Source organism: Lethenteron reissneri, chromosome 21, assembly GCF_015708825.2.
Source record: "Lethenteron reissneri isolate LAM-NWPU_2019-01 chromosome 21, ASM1570882v1, whole genome shotgun sequence".
NCBI lineage: Eukaryota > Metazoa > Chordata > Hyperoartia > Petromyzontiformes > Petromyzontidae > Lethenteron > Lethenteron reissneri.
In genome coordinates this window covers 15766925-15785606 of record NC_083799.1, presented here as the reverse complement: position 1 = coordinate 15785606, position 18682 = coordinate 15766925, and the positions used below count along the sequence as shown (strand labels likewise).

Here is an 18682-nt window from a genome sequence, read left to right as displayed (position 1 = left end):
ACGTTCTTGACGTATTAAATGTTTATTCAAATGGCAAGTACAATTTCAGAGAATTTAACTAACCAAAAATCAGTATTCATTACATCATCTCTATACAAATGTGTTCTCTGTCTTCATAAAATATATTAATCGTATACATAAACATGACAATCACATATACTTTCGGGATGTAGAGATGATACTTGCACGTATGTTGAAATGTGCAGACAGTTTTGTGTTAAGTTAATCCAATCCTCATGAAGAGGACATAATTGAAAGTAATACAATAGATAGCTTTCCATTTACAGAGCACTGTATTTAATTGATTTATAAACCACGTGTGGTTACAAATTGGATAGCCTAAATATCCGTCTACATATTTCAATTAGCATCCGATGTTGTCACAATTCCCCATGCACTGTAGACAGAAGCTGGTGTGATTTGATTTGTGGTGTCTGGAGACGGGTTCTGAGTGGTGTAGTGAAGCGTGAAGCTGGGATTTGGGTGCTATTGTATTGTGTGGATTCATTTAGAGTCAGGGTGATGTAAATCCCAAGACTTGTTCTGTGAATCCTTCTGGGGTTACAGTTTCGGGCAATGCCATTTGAAGGACCTCTTGTGATTCTGTGCGACAAAACACACACACACACACACCAAGTTGACACTTTGTGTCTATACAGCTCACAGAATTGAAATGTTTATAAAACAGGACTTGGGTTATTCAATGCATGGCATGCAAGTCACCCGAATACATTGCCGCTCTACGTGCACCGCACACTATATGAATACAACTGTTGTGTACTATGAACATGCCAACGATATAAAATGTGCATTATGAGTGATAAACATTTGTAGGTTGGATGGGCCACGAACACAACCGACAAACATTTGGCGCTGCTGCGTTGGCAGTGGTGCACAACACAATTCACAAAAAAACGCAAAAGTTCAACATACACACGTACGTACAGTGTTGCACAATGTCACGTACAACAACGCTACATATACACAACTGCAAAAACAACGTTCAGCATCGGCAGAATGGTTGTGCAGTGTGGACGTGTGCATCGTGTACCGATCCCTTCGTCTCCTTGGCGTGGAGACTTGAGGCTCATGAGAGAGCTGAAGCACTCAGCCAACTCCCCTTCTGTCATTCGCTCTCCTGCACAGACCAAACACCCAACGTGGCACGCTTGCGAGGAGGAAGGTCTGCAGCACAACTTGGTTTATCCAGGTCAACGTGACATCACAATAAGTGAGTTTCGGAGCAAGAATGTGTTGTGTGGAATATCAGTACCAAACCTACATATTACAATTGTTTGAGCTACAGTTTTTTTTTAAAAGGTTTCCATTCTCGAGAAATCTAGTTATTTTCCAGAATTGGCAAAGAGGATCTTCAAAACACAATTTTTTACATGTTTTGTTTCCCTTTGAAAGTGACTTTGGACATGTTCCCATGTATGACATGTATTTTTTGGCAATGACTGATTGGAGTATCATTAAATCAAATATCCGAGTGAAGTTCCTCCATGATACGAGTCCCTGGACACCAGACGAAGCGCGACACGCACCTGTGTTGAGAAGCGCGTGGAGCAGTTGGGAGCGATCGAGGTGCCCGTCCTGTGAACCTCCCAGAGTGGTGAGTGCATCACGGATGCTTTGCAGCGTAGGCCCTTCCACCGGGCGGTGGTTCAGGTATAGGCGGAGGAATTCCGGGAGATTCAGAGATGTCACAAACTCCCCCGTCTCAGCATAATGTGCAAACCGAACCTCATTTATTATTTGTTCGATCTGTGGGTAGTAAACACGACGACATATAACGGACATAAACCGACAACGTACACACCACACTGCATATATAATTCATGTATCTCCTATCGTCCGACAACACAGAACATACTTCACTATACTACGTGCATCACAAAAGGTGCATCACAGATAACAGCATTTTTCACAGAAATGTCTGAATAAACTTCATCGCATATAAAACACTCTGCACATGCTAAATAATCAGCATGTACTCTATTGCACGTGAATAGTAAGAGGTGGAGGGTTGGGGAGCTTCATCCAGCAGTAGAATGACCATGGCTGATGATGATTTTAGACGTAGCACAACCTGTCACCAGAAGAATAATGATAAGTCTCACCTCCTGTTGGGTTGGGTAGTGACCCAGAGCCCGCATTAAGGAAGGAACGTGGGCGAGATCCACACGGTCAGAAACTTCCCGAACATCTAGAGTCTCCAATCCCTGACGTTGCAGCTGGGCAAAGTAAAAGTAGTCCTCCAGCTCCTGCACCACACAGCACATTATAACGCTTACACGGTAAGCGTGTGGCAGTATGGTTCACCATAGATATGCAGAGTTAATGTTACAAAAGGAACATTCAGAGAAAATATGACGTCACCTCAGGAAAAGAAAAACGCGAGGTATAAAATGTGATACATAACAATTAGCCGAACCATGCAAGGGTAATCCAGCCTTAAAGATGAAAATCAAGAAACTCCTACAAGATTGTATCATGTCAACAACGATAACTAAGCTGCCCAAGACAAAAAATACTTTTATTTAATCGTAAAATAAACTTTTTCAACTCTCAAACTGACATTTTTTTCAGTCTTTAGTGATTTGTCATGTAATGATTATTAGGCATTTAAAGTGAGCCTCAATTGTAAATATAATATGAATACTTTATTTAACACTTTATTTAACGTAATGAAAGGTGCTTTATAACTTAATACAGTATTTAATCTAAACCAATTCGAAAGGAATTGAGGAACTCACAAATCATTGTGCAGATGCTTTTTGAAATAACATGTATTTGGTGAGGCTGGTGTTTCTAAAATCTAACGTTGGATGAATGCCCCCGCACCTCCGATTAGCACGGTTGGCTACGTACGGTGCGAAAGAAGTTCAACGAGCATACAATATCACATACACACCCTGAAAAAGTCTCCTTCCCTGCCACATTCCAGCATGCTGTAAAATGGCACGATGCCCTCGCCAGCCAAGGATGATGCTGTGTGTATTGCCCTGTTGCCATCACACAAAGCAACATTCATGAATGCATTAAGAATCTACACGCGCACAGAGTTCAAGCCGCAGATTTAGCGTCTGTGCACAGCATGAGGAGGTTTGCACAAGTGGTGTGCACGAGCGACGGACATGGTGTTGACTCTCCACACGTGCACGGCTCCATCAGCCTTTCCCGCAGTCACGACGTAGCGTCCATCGTGTGAGCAGGCCACGTCCTGCACTCCTCCCCCTGCTACAGCGCCGCGCATGTGGCTGTCCACGGCCATCGCGTGACAGTGCACGCCCACCCAGTGGTGAGGATTGCCATCCAACGGCAGCATCTGCAAGCCAACCTGAACCCATCACGGACGGGAAGAAGAGCGCGTACAGCTGGTCAGCAATGACAACGATCGACCGTGTTCATGATGCTTGTTTCAAAATTGAAACTTTCCTACACTCTCAATGCTTACATGTTCAAACGTATATATTCCAACAAAGTACTAAACACACTGCTTTCACATTTGAAGAAGTGAACAATGTAAACCATGCTACCTGGACATTGCCTTACACAGTCGTTTGTGATGAACACGAGGAAGTGTGCTTTGTTGGCTTTGTCGGTGTTTGGCAAAGCACAGATTTTTTTGAGAGGGGAGCCAAGCAATGGGGCCAATGTTGTTTTCCTGCAAAGCAAAGAGCACAAAACCACGAGTCATCGACCGACTCATGCTGCTGATGTCCATATTGATGCGAGGCATCGGCTGCTCGTCTCCTGTTTATCGCCCTGCAGAGCCAGTGGTGGGAATTCCACGTTCCTATGATGGAGGTGAATAACTATTGATTTCCCCAAAAAAGGGGATCTCATTTTATTGACCCCAGAGGGATGATTGGCCGAGTTATACCCAACCTAGTATTGGAACTCACAACCTTAAGATTGCGAATCCCCTACTCTACAATTGATCTACCTTCCCGGTTTATGGCAAAACCCTGTACCAATTTTGCCCAAGTATACTACTCAATGTTGGGTATCCTAATAGCAGGAGCAGCTAACTCATTTGGTTCACAATGCACTTATTATGCAACTGTTCAATGGAATTAGACTTGTAAAACATTGGCCACTCTGTTGGAAAAATACGCTCATAGAACTTTAAACTTCATGTGCATTCATACAAAATTACACTTTTACAAAACATAAGAGATGTAATGCACAATACTGTACCATTCCTCTATATCTAAGAGTACTGGTACTGTATTTAGTCAATACTGTAAAGGTGATTTAGTCCACAAATATGGTGTACTATTATTTTCATGTTGATTTTTTTATGTAAATTTCTACACTATGCTTTTGTGATCATTAATATAATATTTTCAATATGGCCAGCAAATTCCTATCCCCAAGCACCACTTTGTGGGAAGTCCGAAGTTGACATATTGGGATGACTGGCCCCGACGGCGAGAAATCTGAATTTCACTTTCACTTTTTTGGTAAAAAAGAAAAAAGATTTTCCACTGCGCGGATGAACACTTTTGTTTTTACGATAACATTTTGTGCGCACTCTTGCACAGGCACGTTGTAAAAATGATTCGGTGCGTGCGTTCGGTGCGCGCACGCTCACCGGCACATGAGCGTGGTGGCATTGTACAGCTTGTATTTGTGCTGGTTGTTGGCCGTGAGCAGGAAGGTTTCGGCAGACAGCGCTGGGTGAAAGAGCAGGCAAAGGGGCACAGCAGACTGTTCTACGCGCTCGAAGCGTAGCACAGACACTTCGTTGGATGATAGGCCATATTCAACCTGAATCATACACAGGCACAACATAGGAATTGCACAATTATTTTGGTGTGAATTCATGATTCGCACATTTAACCCAAGCGTACAGTATTTCTTTTTCTTTACTCAGGAGTCTTGGGGTTTATGTTGCCTAAAACTTGTGGTCTGTAGCGTCAGTCAAGGAGAATACATACCCTTCACATCTGCTTATAATCACAACCTTGGCACATTTTAAAGCGTTTCATAAGAACGCCACGCACATGCAAGAGATTATGACTCATTCGCACCCTACCAGAATGCGATCCTCTCCCAGTGACAGCAGGCGAGGTGAATGCATGTCCTGTTGAGTATCCTGTTGTTTGTCTGGATGTGCTTCAAACACGATGTCACAGATTGCCTGCGAGTGAGCTCTTTGCCTCCCCAACAAGCGCCACTCGCTCGCAGACACGGTCACAAATACGCTCACTGCATGAGTAGTGTCCTAATGGGCACAGAGATGGGGAGGCAGTTAATTTGAGATTTGCATGTACGCAACATTAACAACACATGACTGTTCTGCATGGTGCATGCAGGTAAATATCACATAGTGAGTGAAGCTATATTAAATTTGTGGCATTTGTGAGTGAATGTGGGTGTGGTATCGTGCTGGTTATCTGTGTCATTATTGATGTGTAAGTACACAGCCTGGCACAAGTGCTGTGATGACATCAATGCCACTCAGTGGCGAACGGCAGCAGCTGTTGTTGTCTACAGCCCACGGTGTATATTTATGTATGGATATGACTTACGGGGAGCGGTAGTGTAGCGGTTGGTGTGCTGCGCTATGCATCCGGTGACCAACACCAGTGATGATTATCTGTCTGAACCAGTCTTGGGCATATCTGAGATCGGCTCAGCCTCAAATAGTTCCTGGCGCAATGTGTAAATGTTGCCACGAGGGAGACAAATGCACCTCATCGTGTGCCGTGCAGGCATTCATAGTTGCTCACAAACAGCATAAGGCCTAACAGACTGTTTAAGGCTATACGGGGGGGGGGGGGTATTTGTCGTGAGTAAATGACTTACAGATGTGGCAAGGTATCGTCCATCGTGAGAGAAGCACAGCCTGGTCACGGCATGTGATCCATGATGTTCTGGGCGTTGGCAGTCCAGAGGCTCCACGGTTTCGTCCGCCAGGGACAATCCACACACCACACGTGTGCACCCATCGGAAAATCCAATGGCAACACGATTACCTGAGTGGTGGCACATACACAGCACAAATCTCACATACAGATGTAATATTGGTACTGGTGCCATTCAGAGTAATTCATTACAGAAAATAATCATGAGCGTCGTCATAAAGAATATAAGTAAAACATAAACAAGCAGACAATATGCCTCCTTCAAACATCTGTCCCTCCATTGTTTTACTTTTGTCATGTGGTTAGACAACAAAGACCGCCGTTCACCACTAAGTGGCGGTGACGTCACTACAGTGCTTGTGCCATGCTACATGCACTTTGAGGCCACGTGAAGTGTCGAATGCCCGCTGGCAGGTCACGGAATAGACCCAAGTGCCATGGATTGACCGACTGAGATGGCTGGAAAATGCACCAACTGTGCTCACCACTTTACCAACTGTGGATGGACGGATACGTGAATGAGACGCATTGTATTACTCATTTTGTTAAGAGTGTTTTCTTGTTCAGTTGCTGAAGCATTTACTAAGCTAAAATTACTTGACGAAGCTAAAATTACTTTTTGCAAGCAAACTAACGCCAGAGCAACCATACTCGAAGACACACAATATAACACTTTCGAGTCAATACACAGGCAAATTAGGACGTAAATATCCCATTAGCCAATTGACCTGACTTTCTTTCAAGAGGATCTCCAATAAGCCTCAGCATACACGACAAGCTTGGCCACTTACCTGGCTGGTCATATGCCAAGCTGGAGACAGAAGTGCGAAATTCTCTCGATGCCACGTCGTGTTGAGTGTCTAGGTCCCACAGGATGACGGTGCCCCGCGAAGTGGCCATGCACACGAGCGGGCGGTTAGGGTGCGCTGCTAGTGCTTGCACGCAGCCAGAGAGGGCACCCGGCAGGGCAGTGCACCAGGGCCCGAGAGTAAGGCCGCTCTGAGGCTTGCTCGCAGCCAAGTCGGGATACAAGTAGGGCTTTATGTTGAATACACTACCGTCGCGCATGCTCGCTACAAACTCCCTGCAATACACACACACACAAGCACAATGTCTTCATGTAGAAAATGTATTTGAATGCACTTAAATACTTAGTATATATTCCCTAATTCTGTAACCTCTAGAAAGTAATTATGCCTTGTGCTACATGTGTAGTGACGCACTCAGAGACACTAGTAGTAGGAGGCACTCTATTTATTAACAGCCTTCACAGGTTACAAGGGATAATCACTACAACTCTCAGTCAGGACAGCTGGCAGACTGCCGGACTGCCGACGTCGAGAAGGTGAAGACGGCGGCGAAGACTCCAGCAGCCCGTCGGGATTCCACTCCAAGCAACAGCCCCGAGCCTTCGCTCGGGGTCCCCTTTTATCCTCCCGGCATGGCCTCGCTCCGCCCCGGCCCCCTTTCTAGAACATACTCGCGGGTTCCCGGACTTACCTCACGTGCCCGCTCTATCACCTTTCCCCTACATCCCTCTCTCTGACTTGTCACGTGACCTGCTGACAGACAGGGCTGCTGCAACTGCAGATCCCCTTCTCTGCCAGCAACCCGCGCTATGCTACGTAGTGACCCATTCCATGTCACTACACATGTGTATTGTGTAACCTCGTGTCCAGTGAAGCCTCCGTCCGGCCCATAGAAATAAATGTATCATTCAAATAACAAAAAGGATTGTGAAATGAAATTCGGTGCAAACATACGCACCTTGCCACGAATGGTGCTGCTTTCAGGCTGGCGTCACGTGGGGGTGACTGTCCTTCCTGAGGACGTCCTGGTTCGGCTGAGAAAGATACGGACACCACAGTGTGCCCCGCGGCCGCTGCCTGCCCCGAAGTCTTGGTCCCCCCCGGTAGTCTGCCTGGGGCCTCCTGCCCTTTGTCCGACCTGCTTCCCTGCTGCACCCTTACATGGGGAATCTGGAGCCAGAAGAGCAGGCGTAGCTGGAGGTCGTAATATCGAACGGTGCCGGTTGTGTCACCTGTCACCACAAATCTGCGTGTGAAAGTGAGTGGATTATGCATGCAAGATGTTTTTGTTAATGGCTGTGTAGACACAGAATTATAAAAATCTACTACGTTTTTCATACAGTATATATAGTATGTCATATTTATATGCATAATCCTCATTATGGTGGCTGAAAATTCAGTTTCCCAAATTGGAATCTATAAACATTTAAGGTCACATTCCACCACTCGTGAAAATTCAGACATTTGGACACAAGCGCAGCTTTGAATGCTCCTCTGGGTATTATTAGGATGCACACTGTCAATAAGAGTTGTATTACATGGCTCATTATTATATGAGGCTGCTTAATTAAAGGTGTCTGTGCTCTCAACTAACCGAAATAAATAAATATTTCAAATATGAACTGGTTTACAAACAACAAAACATGTATTTTTTATAATAAAATACTTTACTTATCCTATTGTGCAGTTTCACATGGCAGTGCAACTTTAAAGGCAGAGGGAAGATATATTAGAGGAGCAAGTCAGGAATCTAACCTATCGCTTCGTGCGTATCGGTGTGGCACTGAGTGAGTTTCATCCAGGCTCTTCATTGTGTCGTTATCTAAAGCAAACTGCTTACTAGAGTCCTACTCTTTGGCATTCAAATTGCCGTAAATATATCACCACTTACTGGTCAGACAGAGCAAGTGTTGCGATTGGTCGATCTTGTAGATGTAGCAGTTTAAGGGCTTTCCGTACCCCACCATGTGTGGCTGTGTGCACGTTGGGTGCACACCCCGGCACACTCCACACCACCAAATTACCAGTAGCCGTGCCGGAAAGTACAGACGATTGTGAGAACACAGAGTGTGTTAGGGAACCCACTGCACGGCCAAATGTCTGTGAGATACAAATACCACATACGGCACACCCTAAGTGAACTGCATATCACAGACGCATACCAAGCACACATTATAAATTGTATACACACCATTGTCATTATGCACAAGTACGCAACGTATAATACTACTACAGGATGTCGCAAATACTACACGCAATATGGTAACCTGGATGACTGCACATATCTATACACAACTCCTTACAGCGTTCAATAACAAAGTGGAGTTTTCATGTGCTATCTATGAGTTATGCAAAGGGTTGCTTTTGTTGCTTAAGATTTGCTCACATTGACAACTGCCATTTTTTTATTCTTAGGCTATACAGTACATTAGTAGCATGGGTGTATATTCTTTAATTCCAATGTTCATGAAGCATGCAACCTTTTTAATAATTCACTAATTTTCTCTCAAGAACAGGGTTTAAAATTTAGAGAGAAAAAAAAAATCTTCCGAGCATTTATCAGCCTAATTTATTGTACATTTAGAATAACAAAAACTAATTGACAAAAAAAGTTTGAACTTACCTGTTCATTAAGCACAGGGGTATACATTTCTATGCTGTTATCACTCTAGAACACACAAGCAGATACACCACCATCCGGACATTGCATTAAAGACCATCACTAGAAATAGATTTTAACTTAACCACATGCATTAAAATAGAAATGTTGTAGTCCATTAATCTTCTCGAGTATTTCACGGTTTTTAATAGCCTCAAACACAGTTTGTCGTCCAGTAGTGATGATCGTGATATGCAGGATGTGTTACATGTGGGATGATTCAGATTTTGTGTGTGTAACTCACCCATTGGTAAAACACAGCCTGTGTTTCACTGTTAGTTATGAAATGACGGTGGTCACTGATATTGAAAGTCACATGTGTCTGAGAGGGAAATACACACACACATATTAGTCTCACATTGGTGACTCATGAATATAACCCGATCATCAAAAAGCATAATCTCTGTTGCTGTTGTCAACTCCGTAAGGTCACTATCAGGTTAGATTGAAGACACCGAATCATGGCTGCTACATTTATGAATGCTTCGTGGACTTGACTGACAATTTCGCCCAGAATATGCACGTCTTTTTTACAGGGCTCACTGTGTTATCTGACAACGTATATATAATTCTATTACTGAGATGTATTCATGCTGTCACGCTTCAGCAGTATTTCAGCATGCAAACAAAAGATTATATTCTTGAATTTGAATATGGCATTTACATCACTATATTCTTTTCCCCAGGTGTCCTAAGTCTCATCAGGCCTCTTATCTCATCAGGCTCTCATCTGATAATAGAAATGTTACTTATTGGTTCAGCATTAGTGCAGTGGATACGGTGCTGTACTATGAACCTTACCAAGTTAGATTCACAGCTAAACTAAACAATTTTTATTTTACCAGGTTAGACCCACTGAGCTATATAGCTCTATTTCAGAAGCGACCTGGCCACATATGATAGATCAACGAAGTGGCTTATTACATGGAAATTTATAGCAGCCAAATACTCTAAACATCAGTGGCAAGTGAAATCCCAATTTATCCTGGCCCCACATCCCGTGACGTCAACCCCGCACTGACACGGCATGAGGAGGCCTTCATCCAGCAGCCGGGCTTTAAATGTATTATTATAATTAAACTGATGCCCTCACCTGATACCCCCAGTCAGGATCCAATTCCACGGAGCATACTGGCAGATCTGATTCGATGGTCCAACGCCATACAGACACCCTCTGCAACACACAACATTCCCACTGTGAGATGCACGCTCAGAGCGAGACACACTAAAACGCCGATAAAACACCATCCTCATTATGAAACGAAATGTTCCCGTTGTAAAACGCGGCACACCTTCTGTGATATACTGTAATTATTAATTGATGAAAATACATTCTTGAGGTAGCTGGGTGGCTCAAGGGACAGAGCACTGGGACAGAACCACTGAGGTACCTGGTTCATATCATGACAGCCACTGCTGTATTAAACTAGGATATCAAGTTGATGGTGTCAGCATCGTTAACTGCACACGTACATTCACATTAAATTGGGCTGTTTAATCAACTGGGCAAAATTCCAAATCTGATAATTACATTTTACTTTGATTTGCCTGTGATGCAATGGAATATCTAGATAGCAAAGCGTACGGGAAAGAACAGCAGCCCTAGGGGTAACAGGGGGTCACATTAATGGATTTCCGAAGTAGTTCTGGAACATTACCTTCTATGGGCTCTTCTCTAGAAAACAAATAAAGAAAATAAATTTATTCTTATGGGCACATTACGTGCGTCAAGTTGTGCATGTAGGAATGAAATATCGTATTGACAATTTATGTGCACTTTGTGTACATTTTACTGGAACGATACTGCATAGATGAGATGGAACAAATGAGAGACAATATGAATGAGACAGTAAAAATTTGACAGAAATAACTGATTCGTGCATTGCGGAAATTCATTCAATCGTGCGGGAGAGGGGGTGAATTGCAATGTGCCTAAGGGGCCGTCCATAAATGACGTCACGCACCTAGGGAGGGGGGGGGGTCAGACATTTGTGACGATGTGTGACGAGGGGGGGGGGGGGAGTTTGAGAAATGTGACGTCACATCAAAATGCGCAACTTTAAATATAGACAACACGTTCTACTTAATTAAATAGACTTTTTAATGTTTTCTCCTACAACATCAGAGTGCAGCGCCCCATTAAATATGCACTACAATGACAATAGTTTAAAGCGATTTTTTTTGGGGGGAGGAGGGCAGAGCTTTGTGACGTCATATTTGAGGGGGGTCTGACTTTTTGTGACGCCGCGTGACGATGGGGGGGGGGGGGTAAAAAATCGTCCAAAATCGCGTGACGTCATTTATGGACGGCCCCAAACATGTACCAACCACACGACGACATACGCTCCTTTTATGACACTCAGCTGCCAAATACTGTTATATTAATGCACACCATGATTAACTAAATTACATAAACATGTCCTGTACTTTAATACATCTTACTTATGTTAACAGCAATTGCAGCAACGTATGAGAGAAAAAAATGCCACTCCCACAGAACAGCCAATTATGACTTGCAGTAATGATCGCATACCTGGGGTGTTTTAGTACCCAAGGTGATGATGTAACTGGCATCTGGGCTCATTGTCATGGCAACAACACCCTCTTCGGGATGACATGAAAACAACGTGTGCACCGGAATTCTGGGAGAATACATAGAGTACACGTTGACATTTCAGCTGGATTGCAAATACACCTCAAAATCATATAGTCTGTATACGTGCAGATATATTATTAATGTGTGTTGCAAAAGTGCTTTTTTTTCCCATAAATACACTCCGTACAACTTACATTTGTAAAGGTAGTGTTGGGTCGCATTGGGGTTAAGCGCACTGCAAATTAATTAAATATAGAGGGCGGCAGGAACAAAGCCGGGAAGGCATGGGATTGATTTGCTGAGGACTGGAGGAAAGAGAGATTTGGCAGGAAAGGAGTGAGCGGAACTTTCTGGAAAGATCTGGGGGCTGAGGGTATATAAGGGGGGTGGTGACTCATTCCCCAGGGCTCATGCAGAAAGAAGACTACCTACTCATGCAAGTTGTATAGTGAGGAATGCCAATAAAATCCCTTACTCGAAGATCACCTCATGTGTACTCCCCTTTCACACGTATGTGCTATGAGCTAGGGCCACTGCATGAAACGTCACCTATTCTATATATTTATCCTTATATAAGGCAGTGTTATTGAGGAATGTGTTTGAACGTGTTCTTCTGTTACAAAATGTGGGTGTGAGTCTGTTAGCCGCTTTCACGTCCCAAATGACACACATTTAGCTATTGTGCTTAATTCAGAATGCTAGGAGCGATCTTAATGCTGGGTTGCACAGCCACAAGTGCAGCTGATCTAGGAAACCTGTCAAAACAAATTTATAGGGTAACTGAAAAAATAAGATTACTTACAAATACAAATTAAGTGATGTATTTGCATGAATATTTCAGTGAATTATATACCCAATGTAGTCACGCACTATTCCGTACAACTATCCATCAATTTCCCGGATTACCGAATATAGTAATGTTTTTTCGCTGGAGCCAGTTTTGCACTGGTATTTCAACTAGGTCATGACACAGTCATTCAGTAGCATCTTTTGCAAAAGTAATGCCATGTTTTTATGCTCGACAGTTATTTATACAAACTTTGCAGTGAGATACACTTGCCACCATATACAGCTTGGATTCCAGTGAATATTACTGTACAGAGCATTTTTCTGCAAACAAAAAACGCTTATAGCAGCAGGTTCCTCCCCCCCCCCCCATGCTATACACACCCATATTTGAAAAAGAAATTCCACATGACTAGTGCATGTGACTTGTCACTTATGTACTTTAAATACTGTATTTAAAATAGCATCCATCTCGCAAGGTTTCAACTTTGCACGATTCCCACTTATGGCACAATACAAACCCCTTTTGAAAAACGCTGTCAATTTTGGAAAAGGCAGCCGGAACAGTATTTGAGTGTCAAGTACTGGAATGTCCTCCTGCTGTGTTTGTTTCACACCTGATGATGGTTGCTTGTGTTGCGATCGAAACGTCGTGATATATTACTTTTTCTACCTACGTAACTTTACCGAAAGAACCAAAGAGTATGGATTCCTGCAGTCATGAAAGCTTCAAATCAAGAATGTATATATTCTTAACAAAACATATTCTTCCGGTTCAAATGCAATCCGAATTTAATTTACAATCTGGAATGCGCTCTTCTTTTTGGTAACATAGAACAATATGACATCCAGGTTTGTTTTATGTATCCACAATCTGAAAATACACATGTGACTGAAATAAAACGCAGTGTGTCTGTGTATATAATACTATAAGCATATGTCGTCCATATAGTGCAAGAATAATCTAGCATTTGCATGTGAGCTTGGTTTTACTGTGAAAACCAGTCACCGTTACCCAGAGTATGTGTCCCACACGATCACAGTGCCTCCTGGTCCAGTGTCTGCTGTGGCAAGCCACCGCTTGTTTTCACTCAGACACATGCATGATAGAGTGTTAGCGTGTCCCTGTTAAGACAAACACAGCACAAAATTAAGCACCTCCACGTCCAACACACATATGGTCACTGCATCCGTGCTTTCAGATGCGCTTTTGCGGCCGTCTGGAACGCTCTTCGTTCCGATATTAGGAAGCCACTGGAGCTATGCACTTTTAAATCTAGATTGAAAACTCATTTGTTTTTAACTGTTTTTGCGTTAAGTTTGTTGTCCTTCCCCTGCACCTCCAATTAGCACGATTGGCTACGTACGGTACGCAAGAAGTTCAACATATAAACAGTATCCAGACAATCAGAAATCTGTATTTGTAAATCATGTAAAAATCTGGAAAGATGCAATTTCTCATATTTAAGGCAACTGGATTGAGATTCAAAAGCAGTAGACTATACACGAATTAATATAAAGAAGACGTATAGTACATTGAGATAACAAAGCAATTAAGGAATATTGTTCTATTACAGGAAAGGTAAAATATTTTTTTTATAATAACATTGTGAATAATTAGTTTTCAGACGAAATAACGTCAAGGTATAGTAATAGTGTTATCATAACAACGGCTGCAATGTAATTAAAAACAGCAAGTCGAGAGCTAAATAAAAATGTAGACTTTAATAATTACTGGTAACGAAAAAAATAAAAAATTTTAGGTAGCATATATGCAATCGAATGTGAGCTTCTTTTCAGATTTGTGTCTGTAGTACAGCACGGCGTTGCACTGTAATACGTTGTCTGAGATGTGGTTCTGTGCACACCTGAAGGATATGCTGAGTGTGCTTCTCGTAGTCAAAGAGGACGACAGCCCGACCACACGTGTAGATGACTGCCTTGCGCTCCGCATCCTGCAGGCTCCTCACAGCTACTCGGGAATTCACGCCGATGGACCACGCCAATACCTGGCACACACCACACCACCAACCAAACACAATTCAGTTTACACACCCTGCAAAAAAAATACACATCATACATCACAATTCTTTAGGGTCTATAAGTGTTTACATATCATCTATCCCTTAACCGAAGTCGTCGTCGGGGTACAACTCTGCACTTTAAAAATGTCCTTCGCAGTGTTTGTCAGGGTTGTGTCGGATTATATTATCACTCCATGTTAGCACATTTATCATCCGATTAATCTTGGGCTGTCTTCTTCGTTTTCCTTCGACCATGCCCCTTACAATGATGTTTTAACAGTCCCCCTTTTCATGTCACATATGCATACACTATTGTCAACAGTGGGATGGTAATCTCCCATCTTTTCTGAGAATTCAGTTAAAACCAATTCGTGTGGTAAGCTGTGTATGGTATTCACAGTAAGTTTTTGATTATCGTTAATGCTTATATCAACTGATTACACGACTGCACATTTCCAATGAATCTTGCGGCTTTTATGGTGTGCGTACACACGCCACCTGGGTGCTGTGCTTTACCAGTGCCTCAGGTGAGCTGTGATCTGTTGAGGAAGGTGTATCCAATGCCACGCGAGGAGTGGCTGTGGATACGACAGACGCCTCTTCTTCATCATCATTCAAGGGAGTTGTTGGCTCGGGGAGTAGTACATCGATTTCTCTTCGAATCACAAAGACAAAAGGGACAAACATATTTAATGTCATCACCACCGAACTTGGGAAAAAATCACACGTCCGTACTTCTTTCTAACACTTGTAAGCACTCACATCTATTTAGATAAACTCGGTAACATGTACAGAAAGGAAGTGACTACTGTCCCAACAGATATGGGGAAAGAAACTGAGTCCCTGGCATTTCTGTTCCTGCAGAATGTTTTATATGCAGACCTTCGTGCCTTCTTTACCCACAACAGATTTTTTTAAAATTACAAACCACACTACCCTCTTCACCTGGAGAGCAGTTTTTTTCTTCAAAATTCATGATTACACTTCAGTTGAAATATGAAGTGGCATTTGTCTCATTTAGTGCCAGACAAATTACCAGGCAGTTATTGCCTCACACCGCCTTTATGCTTTAGCCCGCATCCGGCATGTGCAGTGAAAGTACTCTCGGCCTGAGGGAAATGTCACTTCCCACTTCTACTCGCATCCAAATCTCGACCATTCTGACAGGGCTGTGACTACACATCTGTCTACTTTAATTTCAGTTGAAAGATAAAAAAAGGTCAGGAAGAGTACCATTCACAAATATGTATATATTCAGTGCATAGTGGTTGTGTGAATTATTTGAATTGTTGTGCTTGACATCACTTTACCATTAGTATAGATTTTTATGAGTGTCATAAATGAAAATACCAATTGCTCTTAACGCTTAACATGAATTGGCAGAAGATTAAAACATAGTCGCCTCTTTGAAACGGAGTCTTGAGAGTCAGTTAGTCTTTAGATGTATATGTGTCATTGTTCTCCCTGCGGTCGCTGGGTTTTTTCTCCGGGGACTCTGGTTTTTCCCTCCACACTTAGAAACATGCGTTTAGATTATCTAGATGATTTGCCTGCTATAAATATCTACATGATAAGCCACTTCCTTGAGCTATCATTTTTGGCCAGGTTGCTTCTGAAAAATAAACTAATAGCTCAGTGGGCTTTACTTGTAAAATAAAAATAGGTTAGTTTCATAACAAAAATATGTGATTCGCTTACCTTTCCTATACTTTGCACTCCTATCGTTATGTTTGTATTGTTATTGCAACTTTCGTACCCACCCTTACTGGACACCTGTGAAAACGAGCTGTATAGCTCATGGGATTCCTTCAGTAAAAAATAAAGATTCTGATTCTGTTATTATACATTGCACATGTCGCTCTGCAGAACTAATTCTGAATCAAAGAGATGCTCACCCCCTTTCGTGGCCGGTGGACGCTGAGGGCGGTTCTGGACTTGAAGTTTGGCCAAGAACACCGTGATCCACAGCTTTTGATGCCTCCGGGCTCTCTGCCATTTGAAATTTCCTTTTTATAAACACACAAGATGAAAGGAAAAAAATACAGTTTATTTAGTCCAACAAAGTGACGTGCATAGCTGTTGTCACAATTTAAACTACTACAGTTTCAACTGTACAGCATAGCTGCCAACCCCTTATCAGTGTCTACCTTATTCATACCTGTCAACTTCTTATCAGTGTCTACCTTATTCATACCTGTCAACCCCTTATCAGTGTCTTCCTTATTCATACCTATCAACTCCTTATCAGTGTCTACCTTATTAATACCTGTCAACTCCTTATCAGTGACTACCTAATTCATACCTGTCAACCCCTAATCAGTGACTACCTAATTCATACCTGTCAACCCCTTATCAGGGACTACCTTATTCATACCTGTCAACCCCTAATCAGTGACTACCTAATTCATACCTGTCAACTCCTTATAAGTGACTACCTTATTCATACCTGTAAACTCCTTATCAGTGTCTACCTTATTAATACCTGTCAACCCCTTATCAGTGACTACCTTGTTCATACCTGTCAACCCCTTATCAGTGACTACCTTATTCACACCTGTCAACCCCTTATCAGTGTCCACCTTATTCATACCTGTCAACTCCTTATCAGTGACTACCTTATTAATACCTGTCAACCCCTTATCAGTGACTACTTTATTCATACCTGTCAACTCCTTATCAGTGACTACCTTATTCATACCTGTCAACCCCTTATCAGTGTCCACCTTATTCATACCTGTCAACCCCTTATCAGTGACTACCTTATTCATACCTGTCAACCCCTTATCAGTGTCTACCTTAATCATACCTGTCAACCCCTTATCAGTGACTACCTTATTCATACCTGTCAACCCCTTATCAGTGTCTACCTTAGTAGTAGGTTTTTACCCTTTAAACTGGTACAAAACTGACACCTTTATACAAGGCATCATGTTTGCAATAACCACAACACAAGTAGTCAAAATGCAAACAAAAAGAAACAACTCTGATGATGATAATAATATCACTGTCCTTGAAGTTGATTAGTCCACACCCGAGACAGCTTTCATTAGAGCCTAGTCTCCATTGGTGTTGGACCAGATGACACCCCTTATCAGTGTCTACCTTATTCATACCTGTCAACCCCTTATCAGTGTCTACCTTATTACAAAACAATTCAGACCTTACTGGTCACCCCGTGCCCTGATAGATCTCAACGTTCATCCTACAAAGTCCCATCACAAGCGAGAAACACAAATAGACACAAACATTGTTTTATACCACTGCTCTAATCTCAATTCGGTGGAATTGAACATCGCTGTGGGTGATGTATCCCGCGTTGCTGGCGGTCTGTATCTTTGCTGCTTTCATTGTTCCGTCAAGGCTGTGTCCTCAGTGACTAATAATGATATTTATTAGCTGTGGATGTATCCTCAGCTGTCGTGTATCTAAACAATGTCTCTATATCAGCGATATCCTCGGTAATATCCACATTAAATTATCGCGTCCTCAGAAACACATAACACGTTGCCGTATCCTTACCTATTGCTCGCTGTGCACTACAGGGTGGTCCAGATGTAACACTCTAAAACTGAAGATTTATACGTATAAGTAAAAAAAATAAGGTTCATTTAACACATCAAGTAAATATGCGAAAGGGAAAAAAGAGTCAATGTTTGTGGTCATTTAATTGGGAGTCACAGGACATGTGGACCACTCCGTAGAACGCATCACTCGCACTGTACGTTGCTGAAGGCGCCTCGCTCGCCGCTCAGCGAAATCGCGCGCCTCGTCTCGCACGCGTAAACAATGAATCGTAATTCTGGTGAAGGAGTTTAGTGGGAATTTTTAAAAAAATGTTGTTACAAGTTGACAATTACCGCGACACGAACCGGAGCTCGAAGAATGGCGCGAAACTTCTTCGCCTGTTGCCCGGCGCGCGCCCCACGCGG

General features: G+C 42.7%; 1 protein-coding gene across 3 annotated transcripts; it reads right to left on the bottom strand.

Annotated features, from left to right (window-relative positions):
- Positions 1 to 3: 3 nt before the first annotated feature.
- Positions 4 to 18682, bottom strand: CFAP251 (cilia and flagella associated protein 251). Of its 3 annotated transcripts, XM_061555965.1 has the most exons (23): positions 18611 to 18627; positions 18273 to 18321; positions 16649 to 16759; positions 15270 to 15408; positions 14598 to 14738; positions 13745 to 13854; positions 11881 to 11989; positions 10441 to 10521; positions 9592 to 9669; positions 9312 to 9356; positions 8580 to 8788; positions 7647 to 7934; positions 6671 to 6963; positions 5821 to 5990; positions 5048 to 5236; positions 4604 to 4779; positions 3559 to 3670; positions 3141 to 3343; positions 2918 to 3008; positions 2124 to 2267; positions 1548 to 1767; positions 1052 to 1138; positions 4 to 603 (listed from the first exon to the last, which is right to left on the bottom strand). In XM_061555965.1, the coding sequence occupies exons 3-23, from the start codon at positions 16747 to 16749 to the stop codon at positions 515 to 517; spliced, it is 3075 nt and encodes a 1024-aa protein (XP_061411949.1). In that variant the 5' UTR covers positions 16750 to 16759; positions 18273 to 18321; positions 18611 to 18627; the 3' UTR covers positions 4 to 514. The 3 variants fall into 3 exon arrangements, with proteins under 3 accessions (XP_061411949.1, XP_061411947.1, XP_061411948.1); XM_061555963.1 differs by lacking the exon at positions 18273 to 18321 and having other exon boundaries at positions 18623 to 18682; XM_061555964.1 differs by lacking the exon at positions 18273 to 18321 and having other exon boundaries at positions 18611 to 18680.